A 17,669-nucleotide genomic window follows, 5' to 3' on the forward strand; every position below is an offset into this window, starting at 1 on the left:
CACAACAACCAAATCCTCTTTCATATCGAGTATATCAAATTTCAACAAATTTAGACAAGGTCTCAATCTGATGGTTTATTTTTTTATTAAAAAATTATTCATACTCTAATTATTTTGGTCATGTTTAACAACGTCTTGTCATTTACCAAAACAGGGTTCCCATTAAAAATTAAACCGTCAATTATATGCCCTACATATTGATCTTTATCCTTTCTATGCGCCCTCTCGTCCTAACAAACTTCTAAACAGTCGTTTTTACTTTTCTCATATTTAGGTCATCATCAGTTTGGACCCCCCCCCCCCCCCCATCCCGGCATTGGGAGATCTTTCTCGAGGAAAAGTCTCCATCAAATTGCCCCCCCCCCTCATTTGGTAACAAAGTTAAATAAATCACGCCCAACTTCCAATTTAGTCAAGCATTTATTACTTCGTTTTTTAAGTCTAATTTCTTTCAAATTGAATCGACTTTGTTTGATCAATCACTTTTTATTCCTCCATAAGAACGAGACCAGGTCTAAAAATTATTGCATAACTTAACAGAACAGTTCAACAGTGAAAAGGCTCTCTCTTGAAATCCAAACTTAACTTACACTTTGAAAATGTCTTCCAAGAATTTAAACGTTGGCTTTCATGATGAAAGTCTTCATTGCGTTCGCAAGTTTTCTCAGCATCTGAACAATTTCATAGGTTGAGAAGTTGTCACGGCTGATAAGAGACAGCAAAATCAGATCAGTGGTTGCCACTTTCACGTTCACTCAATATCGTCCTGAAACGCAATTTTAATTTTTAACAGAATTTTAGACAAAATTTAACCCATCAACTATATGTATATAATAAATTGATAAATTTTGCGAATTTTCTTGTTTTAAGACTCAGCGCCCGTCACAGCACATATTACTCCTATTGAAGAAACTTATTAATATCAAACTTGTAAAAGTGGGTCTTTCCCATTATAGCCCCTCATCTTAGTGCTCAGATAACGTATAGCCCCCCCCCCCCCCAACCATGGTAAACATACCACAATGGGGTAGCTATAATTTCGTGGTTGGCTGTAAACTGATTAGAAAATCTTAGACAAAATTTTAAATTTCTCAAAAGCCCGAGGTGTAAAAATTTCAGGTCGGATAAACAAAACATATTCCCCAAAGCCGAAATAATCCAATTTGAGATTTTGACCACACATTACACAAAAATTACTGAAATAAAGCAAAACACAATCTCCCCTATATTCAAAAAACCCTTCACGACCAACAATCTTCTAACAATTTCAGTAAGCACAAAAATTTCCACGATTGACTAAATTGACTTCCATTGAAACACGTAAAGAATTGAGGGAAAAAGAGACCAAAAACCTGTCTTTCAAAAAAATTTGAAACAAACTGATTTGGTTTCATATAATTTCTCATTGAATAGAACGTGAATTTTTAGGAATAAAGTTCTGTTAAAATTGATTGTTGATTATGGTACACTCTGCCGCCTTCAATTAAAGTTTCCTACATTGTTTTTGAACGTTAATTTAAGCTTTTTTAATTTAAGCTAAACTATGCACCAATAAAGTACCTTTATGAACCAATGAAGAAAATTTGCCTTGAATTTAGCAGTCAACTTTCTTAGGTATAAGAGCAAGTGAGATCACGCCAAATACCACAAGTAAAGCACGAAAACGTCGCTTGAGACAGAAGAATGCTAAAACAACAACAGCGCAGAAAAAAAAAGTTCAGGCAAAAATTTTGCATAAGACACACACGTCTACAATAATGGTCTGGAACTTCATTCAAGATCAATTAGGAGTCTCTGAAAAAAATACTGTTTCGAGCTTGTGCTCGGGCAAACAGTAGCAAGAAAAACCGACTGAGACGACATACGAAAGGAAAGAACTACAGGAAGATAAATAACAGCCACATCAATCACTATACGGCTATTAAAAAGCTAAAACAATTCCTCTGAGATAACATTTCAACTTTATCGATATTAGCAGATCAAAAACAGATCAATATGGGCAAATGATGAAGCGGCAGAGTTCCAAACAGGACATCTAGGAATATCGATTACAATAGCATCAATAAGAGTTTTTAGTGCTTTTCTTATATTGTAATATTTTAGTTTTGTGATTATCGATATAAAAATTGCTGGTTTGTAAATTTATCGACTTACTCATAAAATTAACTGACTAATTAAACTATTTCACCTTAATTCCAAAAATTAAAATTAAGAAAATGCGACAACGGAAATGCAAAACTCACGTTCATAACGGAAAAACATTTGACACTTCTTAGTAAGCTTAAGATGGGTTTTTCTTCAACAAAACAAACTGCGAGCAAAAATTTTATTTATTCATTTCTTCAAATTATATCGCTTAAACTTTCCGTTGAAAATATTTTATAAACCGACTTTTGGTCGTTCTAGTAAAAAATAATGCAAATAGTATATTTCACTTTAAACACAAAGAAGTTCAAAATAATTGTTGATAAGCATTTTAACTGGACAAATTGGATAAAAACACATTTCTGTGTTTTGCGAGAATTTATCTTTGTAGCTTTTTATCTATTTTTATCTTTACCTCGCATGTTAAAAAATATGAAAAACTTCGGGTAATTCTAACAATTTTGTTCAAACGAAATGCGCAGAATAATAGATTGGGAAGCTTCATAAATTCTTTTTTTCTCTAAGCTTATCAATTTTGCTTCATTTTCACAAAATTACAACTTCAACTAGAATCGAGAGAGACAATCGGTAGAAACTCTAACAGGTGTTGCTTTTGTTATTGTGATCCTTTATTTTCTGTATTTCAATTCATTCATTTTCTACCAAAGTTTAAAAATAACGCTAGAAGCGATCTGATTATTGCAAAATGTCGATCATGAACTGGCTTGGCATTTTCCTTTCTCTCACGACAACCCATGGCCGAGTCCTCCAATTTTTAACACTTTTCCCAGTTTTTCCCACTTTCCGATCTGATATACCCTCAATTTTTGATTTTCCGATCTGATATACCCTCAATTTTTGATTTTCCGATCTGATATACCCTCAATTTTTGATTTTCCGATCTGATATACCCTCAATTTTTGATTTTCCGATCTGATATACCCTCAATTTTTGATTTTCCGATCTGATATACCCTCAATTTTTGATTTTCCGATCTGATATACCCTCAATTTTTGATTTTCCGATCTGATATACCCTCAATTTTTGATTTTCCGATCTGATATACCCTCAATTTTTGATTTCGGCAATTAGTAATTACCCTCAAAGTAATTACTAATTGCCGTTTATCATGGCACAAAATTACTTTCAGCTCAGCTTAAGAATTACAATTTCGAGCACAGTTGCCAGGTGATCACAATTGGTAACCATCTACGAAACAACCACAAACGAGGTCGCCCTCAACTTTCACCCAAATTTATCAAGCATGTTTTGACAAAATTCACCCTACATAGATAGTGTACTACCTACACCCTCACTATTGGCAGCCAATAAAATTTAACTCCCGCGAGACGGCGCCGCTTTTTATGGGCAAATATTCATTATATACATTCGATAAGGGCGCGTTCTAATTCCCAGCAGATACCTGATGAAAGGATAGTCTTCTTCAAAACCATATTTTGAATTTGAATAATACACACTTAAAATACGATGTGAAATAGTGGGCGCAGAGTTTTATTCCCGCTTTTATTCCACATCACTCATTGTTGTTGAATCTTGTGGGTCACGCAGTACTCAACAGTTCAAGTATAATCGTAATTGTATTTCAAAAAATACTTACCTCCAAGTTCAAAACCTGCACAACAACTATGCTTTACACTTGAATATGTCAAATTTAACAAACTATTTGTGCAGTTAGCACTAGAAAAAGGCCATCAAAATTTTACGCAATCAACAAAAACTAGTTCTAGAAAATGCTATCAGTAAACAGCTCTTTAGAACTAGAAACCACTCTCATCAAGGAAAATATATGCAGTTGATCCACACGACCTCAAAGAACAAACATAGAAAAGACATGATTTGACTATTTTTTTTAAATAATCAGGCGATAATTTGATTTCAATTGTAATTTAGACTAAATCCAGCAGCTCAAAGAAAAGATACTGCGATTAGTGTTTAATATCAATTAGCATTACAACCTGAAACAATTAATAGATAAGAAAGGAAAAATTGGCATCTACAACCGTGCTTTATCCTGTTTTCTTTTGTGATTTTGTTTGTCAGCTTCAAATCCGTTCAATTTAAATCGATCTTTGAAACGCGAATAGATCACTAATAGCGTAGAACAAAACCGTTCTGAAGAAGTTAGAAACACTTCCCGAAAAATGTTGAAAAGTTGGCAAAGCAAAACAAAATTTTGATTGATGAAAACAGAGCAGATGAATAACAGGAGACATGGCATACTCAGCAACAAACAGCAATCTTGGGGTTGATATTTTCATTTCATTCAAAGAGAGGAAATTAAATATTCCTGGCACCATCATCTATAAATCTGTATAAAATCACTGGATAGTATTTGATGTTCTTATCGAAAAGAGAAGTCATTTCAAGCGTTCTTTAATTCTCTTAAGTCATGACTGATGCTGGCAACTGTGACCAGCGAGTTGTAGGACGCTAACGGATCTAACCGACGTCACCACAATTTAGTAGGTTGAAAATTACCTCTATCAATTGAAACCAACTTGAGAGAGGCAGTCCTTTTGAAAGTGAGATAAGTCACGTGTGACCAAAAACTTAAACATAACCGACTAAATTTGGACGAAATGCTCTCAAACGACCGGCGAGCGGTTGGCTTCGTTAGTACCCAGCAGGGACTCACAGGTGCTGGCATTCGGAGTGGGTGGGTGGCTAGGATTGGGAGGGCGGTTAGGCCTCAGATCGTCAGGTTAAGGATGGTAGTCTGGGGGTGCGTTGAAGGGTAAGTGGAGGGGCGGGGGGAAGGGGTGACAGGGTGGAGGAGTCAAACTTTTAAGATAAAGACTAAGAACTGCCCTTCACACCATAAAATTGTTTTCTCAAAACAGTTCCCTTTAAAGCAACTAATAACGCGAATGAACAAAAAACTCGCTCCGCTAAGAGTGAAAAATGACGCCACACAAGCAATCCGCTAAAAATTGCATAAAAAGCAGACTTGAAGTTAAAATGACTTCATGGTCGTAACAAAAATCAGGACAAATTAAAAAACAGGAACAAAGTAGTGAAGTACAATTTAATGAATTTTCAACGGCAAAACGAACAACTAGACCTGAAAATGTCTAAAATTGACTCGTATAAGCATAAAAATTCCACAAAAATACTTGAAAACAGAAGTCAAAATGCCGCACTTGAACAAAAAATTACAATATTGACCAAAATAACTATTCCCAGTCTGTGATCAGAGATAATAAAATTCGTGAACACAAAAAAAAAGAAAGCACGCCAGCATAATTCAAATTCAGGCCAATAATAACTAGCTATTGTAGCTACTAAAATCCAACCCGTCAAAGAAAATTCACCAATTAATGAAACAAAACAAAATTTTCTCTTATCTTTGCTAACAAGACTCTAGGAACCTCATAAATTCATTGTAGGGGAAATTCTGAACCAGATTATGAATAGAGAAACACAATTTCAAAATATTCGTAAACGCAATTAAAATCTTTTTTACCAACAAGATACTAAACAAATCTGTTCCATCTAAACGATAAGGATTCTTACACGGCATTTTTCAATCCAAGAAGAAGGATCTCAAACAGTAACCGAAGAAAAAAATGAAAACATTTACCCAAAAAATGTACCAATAAACCTATAATCTAAACCTGTCTTTAGTAATCCTGTACTTTGCAACAAAAGCAGAACACAATACCTTACGTAAACTGCAGAAAAAAGCCCAGTCATTCCGTGATAAAGTGTTCTATCATTTAAGCACTTAGAAACGAAAGCAAAATTAGCACGAAAGTTTGATTGGTTGAGGACAAATATAAATCTCATCACTCGAGAAGACAATTGTTTGAGAAACAAACTGGCAAATTACGTCCATTTTGTCTCAATTTTTGGATTATTTCGTAATTAAAATTGCCAAAAATAATGAGAGCATTCATCTGTCTCAAAACGCCTACTAACTATTTAAAATGGTCACCTCTAGAAAACGCGCTAAACACCTGATGCAGCTTAGTCGACCAATCTCAGCAAAAATGGTTTGACCCTCAACAACAAACTTTTCTAATAAAAAATGACGCTTCATCGATACTCCTCTCTGAGTCTTACAAGACCGTGACCCAATACGATTTAAGTGGTAAAAAGAACGAGCGAGCCGCAATGCAGCTCACAGCTTCGGAAAGTAACTGCTTGGGACAAACTACATTAGCTAGTAATGGATATAATTAATTCCATAAATTGCGTTCAGATAAATTTTGCACAATTATGCCTACGAAAATTGGTTGTACAAAACAATCACATCGATCAAAAATCAAAACGATCGAAAGTCACAGTTAATTGCAAATAAGATTTTTTCACTCACTTGGTGGTGGCGATCTGGAATAAGATCTGGATCGTCTTCTGTAATGATGATAGTCTCTGCTATCTCGACTATCTCTGTAGTAGTAATCTCCTCCCCCACCGCCACGACCCCCCTCGTATCCACCTCCTCCACGGCTGTCATAACCCCGGCTCTCGTGATACCCTCGACCTTCGTAGTAACCCCCGCCACCACCCCGACTGTCGTGGTATCGTCCGCCGCCTCCGTAACCCCCTCTTCCTCCACCTCCTTCGTAATGATAGTAATCTCGACCTCTGCCACGTCCACCGCTGAAACATTTACTCAAAAATTTTACTAAAAGCACCCTGAAAATAAGGTCTTTGGGTAATTGCTGTCAGCAAAACCTTGAATTATACAAAAAAATAATAACACATCAACACGAGCACTTCAACTGTTGACAAAGACACTGTTTAATAACTTGATCACATCTATTGGCAACTATTACACTTTATACTTGAACTTTCACAAAATTACCAAAATTATTTGATATCTCTTTCATTTTTTTTACAATTAGCTAAGGCTGCCAATTTTTGCCGATCAATTGATGAATAAGAGTGATTTCTCCAAAAGCAACGCAAAGAATTTTGAAATCGAATCTATTAAATGATCACGGTAAGCTCATCGAGGCATTGGAAAAAGCTCAACAGCAATGAGTTCATACCGAGGCCTGAATGACTGTGCTGGCTTGCCCATGTACTTTCCAGGTGTGGGAGTGTGGGGTCGGGTGGTAGTGGAGAAATCTATTCGGATGTTTCTGCCATCGATGTCCATTCCGAGGCATCTGTCTTTGGCCTAAAAACGATAATCAAATGAAAGCTATTTTCATTCTATATCGCATTAAAATTTTGTAGGCAAAACAAGAAAATCAATGGTTAACAGATTCTTTCCTAGAATTCCCGCTTCACATTAAAGAGCACGTCTTATAAAAATAGCTGTTATATTGCCTAAAAAAATAACTGCGATAGCTTTGTGGAAGCAGTCACAAGAAACCAAGGAAAGAGAACGCAGGAAAAAATTTCAGGTTCTTTTTACTAATTGCCAAGGTTTCGAAATTTAAACTTGAAGAAATTGTATGACTTACGTGTTGCTGCTAGTCGTATTAGCTGCTTTCAAATAACTTTCACTCAGTCAACCTAATCATCTTCAATTAAAATGAGCAGAAATCAAACTAAGGTAAGTCACGTGATCATTTGAACGAACGAGAAACAAGGTCAAATAAGAAAAAAATGATATCAAGAACGCAATTCAGTTGAAATTGCACGAACGAATGAACAAAAAATAGATTTGAAGTGATTGTGATGTCATATGGCCATAGCCAAAATCTTGACGACGAAATAAAAACATAGGAGGACAAGTCCTGAAACAAAATTTAATAGGCTGCAAAATTTAAAACTGCTGCACCTGACCAGCAGACCAGTTGAACGATGCCAGGCGAACAGACAAATATGGTTTCAAAAATTAAAGAATCAAAAGTGTATATACTTTTAGGATCAGCGCGCTGAATACCACGGTCATTATCGACAAATGTTCAAAAACCTGAAAAACCTAAAACTAGAAATGACTAGTATTGAATTGAAAAACAATTCGGAAAAAACCTGATCAAACAATTGAAAAACCAGTGAACAATCAAGACATTGCCGCAGGTGAACAAAAACCATTATCGAGAAAACGATTTTTTGTTAAACACCGTTTTCTCAAATAAAAATCTGACGCAGGAAAACCATGCAATTTATCGACCCACTTCCTGCTTTCGGTGGCACTATCTATGTGACGTCAAATAAGCATGAAATTGTGTGAAGGGATTTTTTTGCAGAATTCAATTTCTTAGAGACATTTGTGAGCCTATAATGCCTTTCCTATTGCTGCGGCAGAATTAACAAAGCTTTTCGTTTTATGTATCATCTATTATACTAGGGAACAATTGATTTATATCATTGTATTTGGTTCAGCTGGTTTTTTTGAAGTTGCTATGAGCATTTCAGTATGTACTATTTATCTGAAAGCGTTGTTTTTGGACGAGACAAAAGCTGAGCCATAGAGAGCTGGAGAACTCAGGAATCGACTCGAAGAGTCGTCACTGGGAAACAACAATGCTTTCAGAACACTATCACATAATGAAACGTTTACGAAAAAAAATAAGACAAAAAAAGAAACAATCAGTCTCTAAAAAATAAAATTTTAATTTTTTCCTTTCATGGCAGAGGCGCATATAAAAACGAAACCCTTTCTTTAATCAAACTGAGAACACTAAAATGTTTAAGCAACAATAAGAGCAATAGCAGGCTCTCATACAGCTTAATTTTCAAGCAAAATTGACAAAAAACTTTAATTTTCTGGATTGCTTTGAAATTTCTGAACACAAAAATGTTCAATACTATCGAAAATGCACTACACTGAAGCAAAAAAAATCCCCTTCATACAATGGGCGTCGATTCAATCTCCCAACAAAAGCAAAAAACAACAACATGGCAAAAATTGCTCAAGTAAATTTGCTAAAAATCGCCAAATGGCTGCAGAACTTCCAAAAAATTGAGCATAAAACTCACGTTGTTAACCCAGAACCTGAAAACGCCATCAATAGTAACTTAAACCTATGAATATAGCCTATTTGAATTCTCTTGACAAAAAAATCAAAAAAACTTCCGGAAAACGATGCAAGTGAACAAAAATTGCGCTCGCTTACAGAAAAATTGTCCACGCATCTGCTTCTCGCTCTCAAAAACATCGGTATGAATTAAAAACCCCTCTGTTCGCCTCAATCTCTGGCTTTGTTTAACAATCAAACGGCTCAATCTTTTGACGCATTTAATTGCCTGCTTCACATTCCTTCCTATAAAAATGATTAAAAAGCATAACCTGGAAGGAAAACTCCCCAACCAATTCAAAGTAAAACTCGAATTTCACAGCAGCCAACTACTCAATAATAACCTAAACTTATTAAGCAAAGTAAATAAACCATTTACTAAGTCAAAGAAATCTATTTGAAGCAATTGAAATTAAAATGAGAAAAGCAAAATGATCACTTGAAAGTTGTTCCGAAAAATTTTTTGCAGAAAAGCTTGCTATACAGATAGCTTATGTTCAAAAAACAACAAACTCAGGGATAGACAAGAAAAACGACGGAAAAGCGAGGAAAGGGCAGCGAAACGAAGAACCAAAAGGTAAAAAAAATTGAAGTATTTTTGCAATCGATCCCTTATCACCGTATCAACAGGATCAAAAACTGGTTACATGACAAACACTAATTAACAAAACATAAACCGACTAATGTCGGAAAAATTGCTCTCAAACGATAGGCGGGTGGAAAAAAAATTGACCACACGGGGATTTTAATCATTGACCTCCCGCTCCCTACCCAGAATCACTGACCATTCGGCTCTGTGATTCTGACCCGAATCACTGACCATTCAGTCCCTTCTTTTTGCTATGCCGCAACCAATTCTATATTATCAACAAGCTTTACTTCCACGTGAGAGCAATGAAAATCACGTAAAAATGAATAACGAAAGCGCGAAAAAGTCACTTGAGAAGTCAAAGAATGTTCCAGAAGAAAAACGCAAAATGGTCGGGCGAAAAATTTGCATAGAAAAGGACCAACACGTTTACAATAATTGCTATGAACGTCGTTCAAGAGCAATTAAAAAAGCAAAATGCAAAAACTGAACAAAAAAATCGTTTATTGCAGTAAAATCAGACCAGCCGAGAATTCTAGTATCACCTCTTTGCACAAAACAACAAAGCAGGAAGATTTTAATAGAAAACTGGAACAGAAAAGCAATATTAAAAAATGAAGAAGCACACAAAATAATGCCAAAATCTTCAAAACAGGACTATCGCAGCTATCACACAACACCATGCGTTTGTGCAAGAAAAATAATCACTACATAGGAAAGAGAAGATCTAACCGACGTACCATTTATACAGACCAATGAAAAATATTACTTTATATTTTACAGCATACGCGTAAAAATAGCATATGCGAGGCGTTGGGTCGTTTGAGTTATAAGCTAACAAAGACCGGTGATGGGAGGGGAGGAGAGGGTAAACGAGGGGAGGGGAAAAGAGTGGAGGGGAAAAGAGGGGAGGGGAGGAGAGCAGAGGGGGTCAATCATCAAGATCTCAGTCATTAAGTATGAATTGATTTTTCAAGGCGAATTTCAGCTGAGATCGTTCTCAAGAAACCCTCTTATGAATCATTCTAAGAAAGTTAAGAATTTACATGTCTGGCATCATCTGCAGTTTCGAAGTTGAGGAAGCCGTATCCCTTGGAGACGCCAGTGTTGTAATCAGTGATAATCTTGACATCCATGAATCCGTGGTACCTGTCAAACACATCTCTCAAGTCTGCCTCTGTCGTCCGAGTGCTCAGCCCAAAGATACCCAGACACTTGCACGGGTTCGGGTTGTCCTGCAAATAAAACAATATATCATAAAATTTTTGGGATGTTTTCCGTGTGCCGCTCGCTGAGTATGTGCATATTATTACTTAAGAGCCATTTTAAGTAATGATTTACCATATAATGACCAATGACACGTGCGCTGTAATTTGGGTATACAATGAACTCGGGGGTGGCGGGGATTTACCATTTTAACCAATATAAAGCACCGTATTAATTACCCAGGCTGACCACCCAGAGTATTTCAGAACTGAACGTGCATATTTCAATATTAACTTGCAAAATCAGTAGTAGTGAAACAGCATGTTTGCATCAAAGTCATTCCCAGAACAAAAAAAAACAGAATACTCAGTACAACTCTAAGTACAACATACGTTAATTAGTTATACAGAACAGTTTCAATGGCCTAATGGAAAGCATTAATTAAACTCCAATCAGAAAACATAGCTGGCCGATTGCCAGAAAATAGCCGCAATAGCTTCGTAGATCTGCAGTCTCAAAAAAACAGAAGACAGATAAAATCGACTTTTCATTGAAGGCTGATATGTTATATTTTGATTTAAAAATATGTATAAGTTTTTGCTGCCTCTATTAGCTGCTCTCTATTAACCTTCATTTAGAGTAACACACACCCATTTGACCTTATCTCTTTGAATTAAAGTAAATAAAAGTCAATTTCAAAGTGAGGAAGTCAATTTTGTGAGTGAGGTAAGTCAAGTGTGACAAAAATTTTAATCACGCGAATGAACAAGAAAACTCGCTCCACTAAGAGCGAAAAATGACGTCACGCACGCAAGTCAGTTGAAATTGCATGGACGAATGAACAAAAAGCAGATTTGAATTGGTTGTGGCGTCATATGGTCGTAACAAAAATCGCGAGTGTGACCAAAAATTTAATCACGCGAATGAGCAAAAAAAAACTCGCTCAACTGAGAGAGAAAAACGACGTCACGCACGCAATTCAGTTGAAATTGCATGAACGAATGAACAAAAAGCAGATTTGAAGTGCTTCTGACGTCATATGGTCGTAACAAAAATTGCGACGACGAAAAAAAACATAGCAGGACAAGTCCTGACGTACAATTCAAAAAATTTTCATTGACTAAACAGAAAACTAGACCTAGAACGGACTATTAATGGATTGAGAAAACCATTTAGAATAAAATCCGATCCAAAAAATCGAAAAACAGTAAAAATCAAAGTAAAATTGCCGCATGTGAACAAAAAGCCACTAGCGAGAAAACGAATTTTTGTTCAAACAACGTTTTCTCACTCTACTTTACATTTAGAGCGAAAAAATTTCACGCCGCAAAACCACTCGCTTGTTCGCTCCACTTCCTGTTTCGGCGTGACCAAAATCACTACTCCAATTGACTTCAAAAATCATGAAAATGTGTGAATAGATCTTAAAAAATGACAGCACCCCAATACAATTCATATTCTTTGAATTGTAAAAAACCGAGAAAGCCAATAATAGCCCCAGCTATCGCTGTGCGGCCATTAAAAAAGAAAAACAACCGACTAAGGTCGGGCGAATTGCTCTCGAACGACAGGTTGGCTTCATCAGTAGCTAGCCACGGTTTAGTGAGGCTAGCATTAGCTTGATTCGACGCGGCAAATTTTAGTTTTCTAGCCCTGTTAGTAAATAAATCAAATAGAAAAACTGCTTTAAAAATTTGCAAAATATTGCAAAATTTAAGAGAAAATTTTCAAAACCATTTTTTGTCTCTGGAGTCAAGTAACCCATCTGCAAGAAATAAAAATTCTGGTGGTCAGTGATGATCGTTTAACTCCGAAAAGGACAAAAGTAAAAAAAAAATTGAAAGCAATCGCAAATTTTAACAAAATCTTGCTAAAATTCAAGATTTTAAAATCTTCAAAACAATTTCATTGTCTCAAGAGACTATCCAATATGGTTATTTTAAGGCTTAAATAGTTTCGCTAGCTCAGAAAGATCCATAAACTTACAGATAATAATTTTCCCAAAATTTGAACTTGGGACTTGGGACGAGAATTTTTTATCAAAAAATTGCTGAAGCTGGAGTCATTAAAACATTGATAACCATTCCATTAACCCTAGAAATTATGCAACAGCTTGTTATCAAACCTTGGAGGAGGTCCCTAGGACCCTGGTGCCGAAAAAAAATCAAAAAGATTCAGAAAACTTGAAATTGCTAATATATTTTTTAAAAACTGCTCAAATTTGTGACCTTAAAATCTAAAAAACATTCCATTACATATAGAAACTATGCAGTAACCTATTGTCAAACCCCAGAGGAGGTTATTTGGCTCTTGAGGCTGGAAAAACCTACAAAATGACTAAACATTTCAAAAAATTGAAAATTGCAGGTTTTATAAAAAAAAATGCTAAAATTTGTGATAAGAAGTTGAAAATTATTCCATGGCAAGTAAAAATTTGTCAGTAACTTAATACCAAACATTTAATGAAAATTTCTGGCTCCTGCGTCTGGAAAGCCGTGAATAATGAAAATTACATTTAAAAATGAAAAAATTGCACGTTTTGTCAAAAAAAATGCTTACATTCGTATGTCAAAATGTTGAAACCATTCCACTACCACTAGAAAAGCAATAGTGGGGGGGGTCATTAGTGGGGGTGTTTTCAACCTCAACGAACCGCCCTTCACACCATAAGTTCGTCTTCAAAACAGTTTGAGCTGAAAGGCTCTAAAGGGCACTTAATGCCTGCTGGGCGCTACCTGTTCATCCCATTTTTGAGGTCGAAAATTCAAATGGGTCAGACGAACAATAGATCAAGTGGAAAATCGAATTAAAAAAGACCGACAAGACTAATATAATTGCTACAAACTTTTCTCGCAGTATCAAACACTGAAAGATCAAAAGACCAATTCCAAGTATTAAGCACACATCAAAACCTCTCAAAGGTGTACAAATTAACACTCACTCTTGCACCCTCGTATCGCTTCCGATCAGGACTCATGGACCTTGACCTCGACCTCCTTCCATAGCCACCTCCCCCACCACCCCTGTGAGGACTGTACCGGGGAGGTGGAGACCCCCTGTCTCGATCCCTCTCCCTCTCTCGGTCGCGATCCCCTCCGCCTCTCTCCCTATATCCGCCATGTGATGAGTGGTGCGTGGGTGGAGGTGGCGGGGGTGATTCGGGGGTTCTGGATCGACGTCTGCTGCCACCGTCTCTCTCAGGAGGTTCTCTTCTTGTCTCGTACTCTCGGGATCGAGATCTTCGTGGACTTCGCGATCTAAACAATCTCGCAGCGCAATGCTACCTGCTTAAATAAAAAAGCGTTGCGTACTTTTAGTATTAAATGATTTAACGATACGAGCATAGTTTCGAAAAATTGGACATGGACTCGGAAAACAAAGTACGCTTTTAAATTAGAAACATCATATTGCTGCTTTTCGAAACTCCCCATAATTTTTTTTTCAATCGAATGTGCAATTAAATTTCTCTAAATCCAAGAAAAATGGAAACTAGGGGAACGGTTCCTATGAACTTCGTTGACTGCTCCAATGTTCAATTTTTGAAGTTTTTCTAAACAACCGCATTTGCTACTTGCAGCTTCATATTCGGCGTTTCATCTTCTCGTTGTCGCAACTCTCCAAATTCATTTGAACGATCAATAATTTTCAGGAACACATACTAGTGTGGAATCATTAAAAAGCTTTCAAAACTGAACCCATCATTGAAAAAAAAATTTCTCGCCTTATCATAATTCATATAGCCTAACCTATTTTTAGTTCGCTTATAAGTTCTCTAATTTATCAGATTAGTTGCGCACTGATACTTCTAAAAAAACTGATACTTCTATCAGTAGACGAAAGGTAACTTTGTTTATTGAAAAATGTAACAATGTGTATTGAAAAACTATCAAAAAAGAACAATACTGTCAGCAGCTAGTCATTTTCCCCCGGAATCGTCGCTTTCGCATAATGTCAACAAATCCGTTTGTTTTACAAAAGCATTACATAGCAAATTGAGACAGGTGGTCAACAAAAAGATCCCTTGATACAACAAGTCTACTCATTTTGTGGACTTTATGACTCCTAACTCTGAATGCAAGAGAATCACAGCCGCATCTTAAGCAACACACTTGGCGTTTAGATCAATCTTGGCACCAGCCAGGAAAAACATCAAGGAAGCGCTTGATATCTCGATGAAAGAAGGCCACGAAAGAAGTCTTCTACCGAAAGACAAGGACGAGATATGGTCCACAAAAGAAACGCTCACTATCGATCAAGAGCTGAAAACTGAACATGAAAATCTGTTTTTAATTCTTGGGTTCTGCTATTGGAACTTACATATATGTTGCAGCAAGCATTAAAAAATTATTGAAGAACATGAAGTTCTTAAATTTATGATATATGATCCTCTTGTCAAATGGGCATTCTAATGCCATTGCTTACGACAAAAAATTTTCCTCTGCACTAACAACTGCAGCGTTTGTTTGATATCAGCAAACGGGAAGCTTTAGACCAAACAATTCCAAAAGGACACATGATGAAAGAAATTAAGCTTGCATAGCTTGGACATTAGAAAATCTGGAGAGCAAGTAACAGCGGCCGACGGTTTAAGACATCGCAAAATATTGACAGTTCGAAAAAAAAACTTCAGAGAAAAGTCAACATTTATTTTCAAGTATGTCGCAAGCGAGCGGATGATTAACCGGACCGCCAAATCTTGTCTTGGAGCAACATCTGTTTCCGAATGAATTTCAGAGCATTCTCAGACTGGGAGTTCAAGTGTACGTAGTGCGCCCTTTGTAATGCCACAATCGAATTGTCGATCGAATGACATCAGAACGTACAGGAACTAACTTATCTCCAGCTACTGGAAAACGAAAACTACTTACTCGTTGATACCAGTGCTCGCCCCGCAGCTATTTTTCTCTAGTCATAAAAATCACGTGGACCCGCTGCACTTAATGACTTTTTTACTTAATGACAGTATGATTGTTGACACGGTACGACATAGAAGCAGCCTAAAAGCGTAAAATTGCGCTTTACCAGCAGAGCCGTTCTAATACGGGGTCACTGTTTGAGAGTATCGAAATATTTTTCCAAGATTCTGAAAAAGGCGTTACAGAGCATTGGTCTGCTAGTCGACACGAGAAACTATTAATGGTTCATCATTCGTGGCTTTGCTAAAATGCTGCGTGCTCGAGCACCTTCAGCTGCAATCACTGAGCATTTGATAAAACTATTAGCTGTCAGATACAAATGACCTTAAATCATACGCTTGCCACGCAGTTATCCCCAAAATTAAAGAAACGATCTAGTGGTTCGTTAGCTCAAATTAACGATCCGATCGTGTTGGCCCATCTGCAGCAAGGTAGATGTCATAAATAACTGAACTTTTTTCCAAAGTACTGCATTAATGTACTGGGTTAGATATCTCTAAATCTCAATTAATCGCAAAACTCTAGACAGTTCAAATCAGGAACAGATCAAATTGTCTTTTCTTCTCGACATCATTAAATTGCAATCCAAAGAAGCGGTTTTTCAATGCTGCACTATAATCCTCATGACCAGCCTGATCTTATAGTTTTGTATTTAAAACAGTCTCATTGGGCGAGACGCCATGGTAATAAAGTTTACTGATTGCATTTTCATTTCCTTGTTGACTAGATTCGAACCCAAAACTCTCCTCTTTGGGTGTGTTTCTATCAACACAATAAGGGATCTCACTAAGTTCTATCAAAAATGCAGTTCCTCGGATAGCCATTACGGAAAATGAATGGGTTAATTTTAGACGGGAGAACTGACATACCCTCAGAAAAAAAAGCATCTGTTGTCAGCAATGTCAGACACTCCCTTCAGCGTCTTCGTGAATGTATGTGACAAACCCCGATAATTTCAATAGCAAGTGGAACGGAAAAATGCTTTTCTAAGCAATTGCTTCCATGTGTGCCATACTTCCGCTCTTCTGCTGCTTCAAGAGCATGACCAGCGTTCAAAGCATTATTTGCAATTCAGTTGGGTTGCAACGCTAAAGTCGTAATCACATCAAAAGCAGCCGGCCTACTTGCTTACTGCGGAGCAAGCTGATACAAATTATCGCAAATTCTATCATGCCTGGCTATTGCATCGCCACGCCCGTGACATGACCCGGCGTGATATGATACCAATAACTAAACTGTTTCACGAGTAAAACTGCTGTTGAGTGATTCCAAATTCATTAAAAAACAGTTTTGTTCTTATCAAATATACAAGTGAGTAAAAGAATATCTCTAATCTGGTAAATATAGTTTGATGACAACCTTACCTTGTTCTGCTTCTGCTTGATTCCGACATTCAGGCACTTGATGACAAACAGAAAAGTCCTTTAAGAACACGGAGGAACTGGTAACAGATCAATTTCTCTGAAAAATACTGTCACTAATTGGGATTCCCCAATCTTAGAAGCAACATTCAGTTCGTTGAATATTTAGAAAAGCGGTGAAACATTTTCGACATTCACTGAAAGGGGAAACCAAATCTATCTCGACATACATTGGCAAAATTGGCACCTTATGTCTTATAGTCAACTTAAGTTATGACCAAGACTTAATAATGAACCAACTTTTTTGATGGGATATCGAACTTCAAAATCAAATGAATGCGATCAAGGCAAACTTCAAATCAGATTCAAGTAAGCCCTTAATTACACTATATTGCAAAAATATAGCACATTAATACTTTGCAAATATCGCAAAACCAGACCATTTAACATGTAAAACCAAAACCATTTGCGCATTTAGTCATGACTTTCTAGTCAACTACTAAACCAGAAACAG

At 36.6% G+C, this 17,669-nt stretch overlaps 2 protein-coding genes across 2 annotated transcripts in view; both read right to left on the reverse strand.

Moving 5' to 3' along the window:
* LOC142342553 (uncharacterized) overlaps positions 1–709 on the reverse strand; it is a 31,206-nt gene extending 30,497 nt beyond the window's left edge. Inside the window, exon 1 of the mRNA XM_075393924.1 lies at positions 591–709. The gene's annotated coding sequence lies outside the window, so the exon portion shown is untranslated. The remainder of the gene's footprint in view (positions 1–590) is intronic.
* On the reverse strand, positions 626–17,286 carry LOC142342554 (uncharacterized). Its single transcript, XM_075393925.1, has 6 exons — positions 17,159–17,286; positions 13,820–14,135; positions 10,719–10,907; positions 7,161–7,291; positions 6,482–6,768; positions 626–766 (listed from the first exon to the last, which is right to left on the reverse strand). Exons 1-6 carry the CDS (start codon positions 17,185–17,187, stop codon positions 756–758), a joined length of 963 nt encoding a protein of 320 aa, XP_075250040.1. The 5' UTR covers positions 17,188–17,286; the 3' UTR covers positions 626–755.
* Between the last annotated feature and the right edge of the window lie 383 nt (positions 17,287–17,669).

Source organism: Convolutriloba macropyga, chromosome 7 (genome assembly GCF_964194025.1).
Source record: "Convolutriloba macropyga chromosome 7, txConMacr16.3, whole genome shotgun sequence".
Lineage (NCBI taxonomy): Eukaryota > Metazoa > Xenacoelomorpha > Acoela > Convolutidae > Convolutriloba > Convolutriloba macropyga.

What these genes read in the sequence shown, in the direction of transcription:
- LOC142342554 (XM_075393925.1), bottom strand. Translation starts at nt 17,187, where the DNA reads ATGTCGGAATCAAGCAGAAGCAGAACAAG. An exon ending in AGCGATACGAGGGTGCAAGA is followed by an intron (nt 10,908 to 13,819) that starts GTGAGTGTTAAT and finishes TTTTATTTGCAG; the next exon opens with GACAACCCGAACCCGTGCAA. An exon ending in CTGCAGATGATGCCAGACAT is followed by an intron (nt 7,292 to 10,718) that starts GTAAATTCTTAA and finishes TATCGTTTTTAG; the next exon opens with GCCAAAGACAGATGCCTCGG.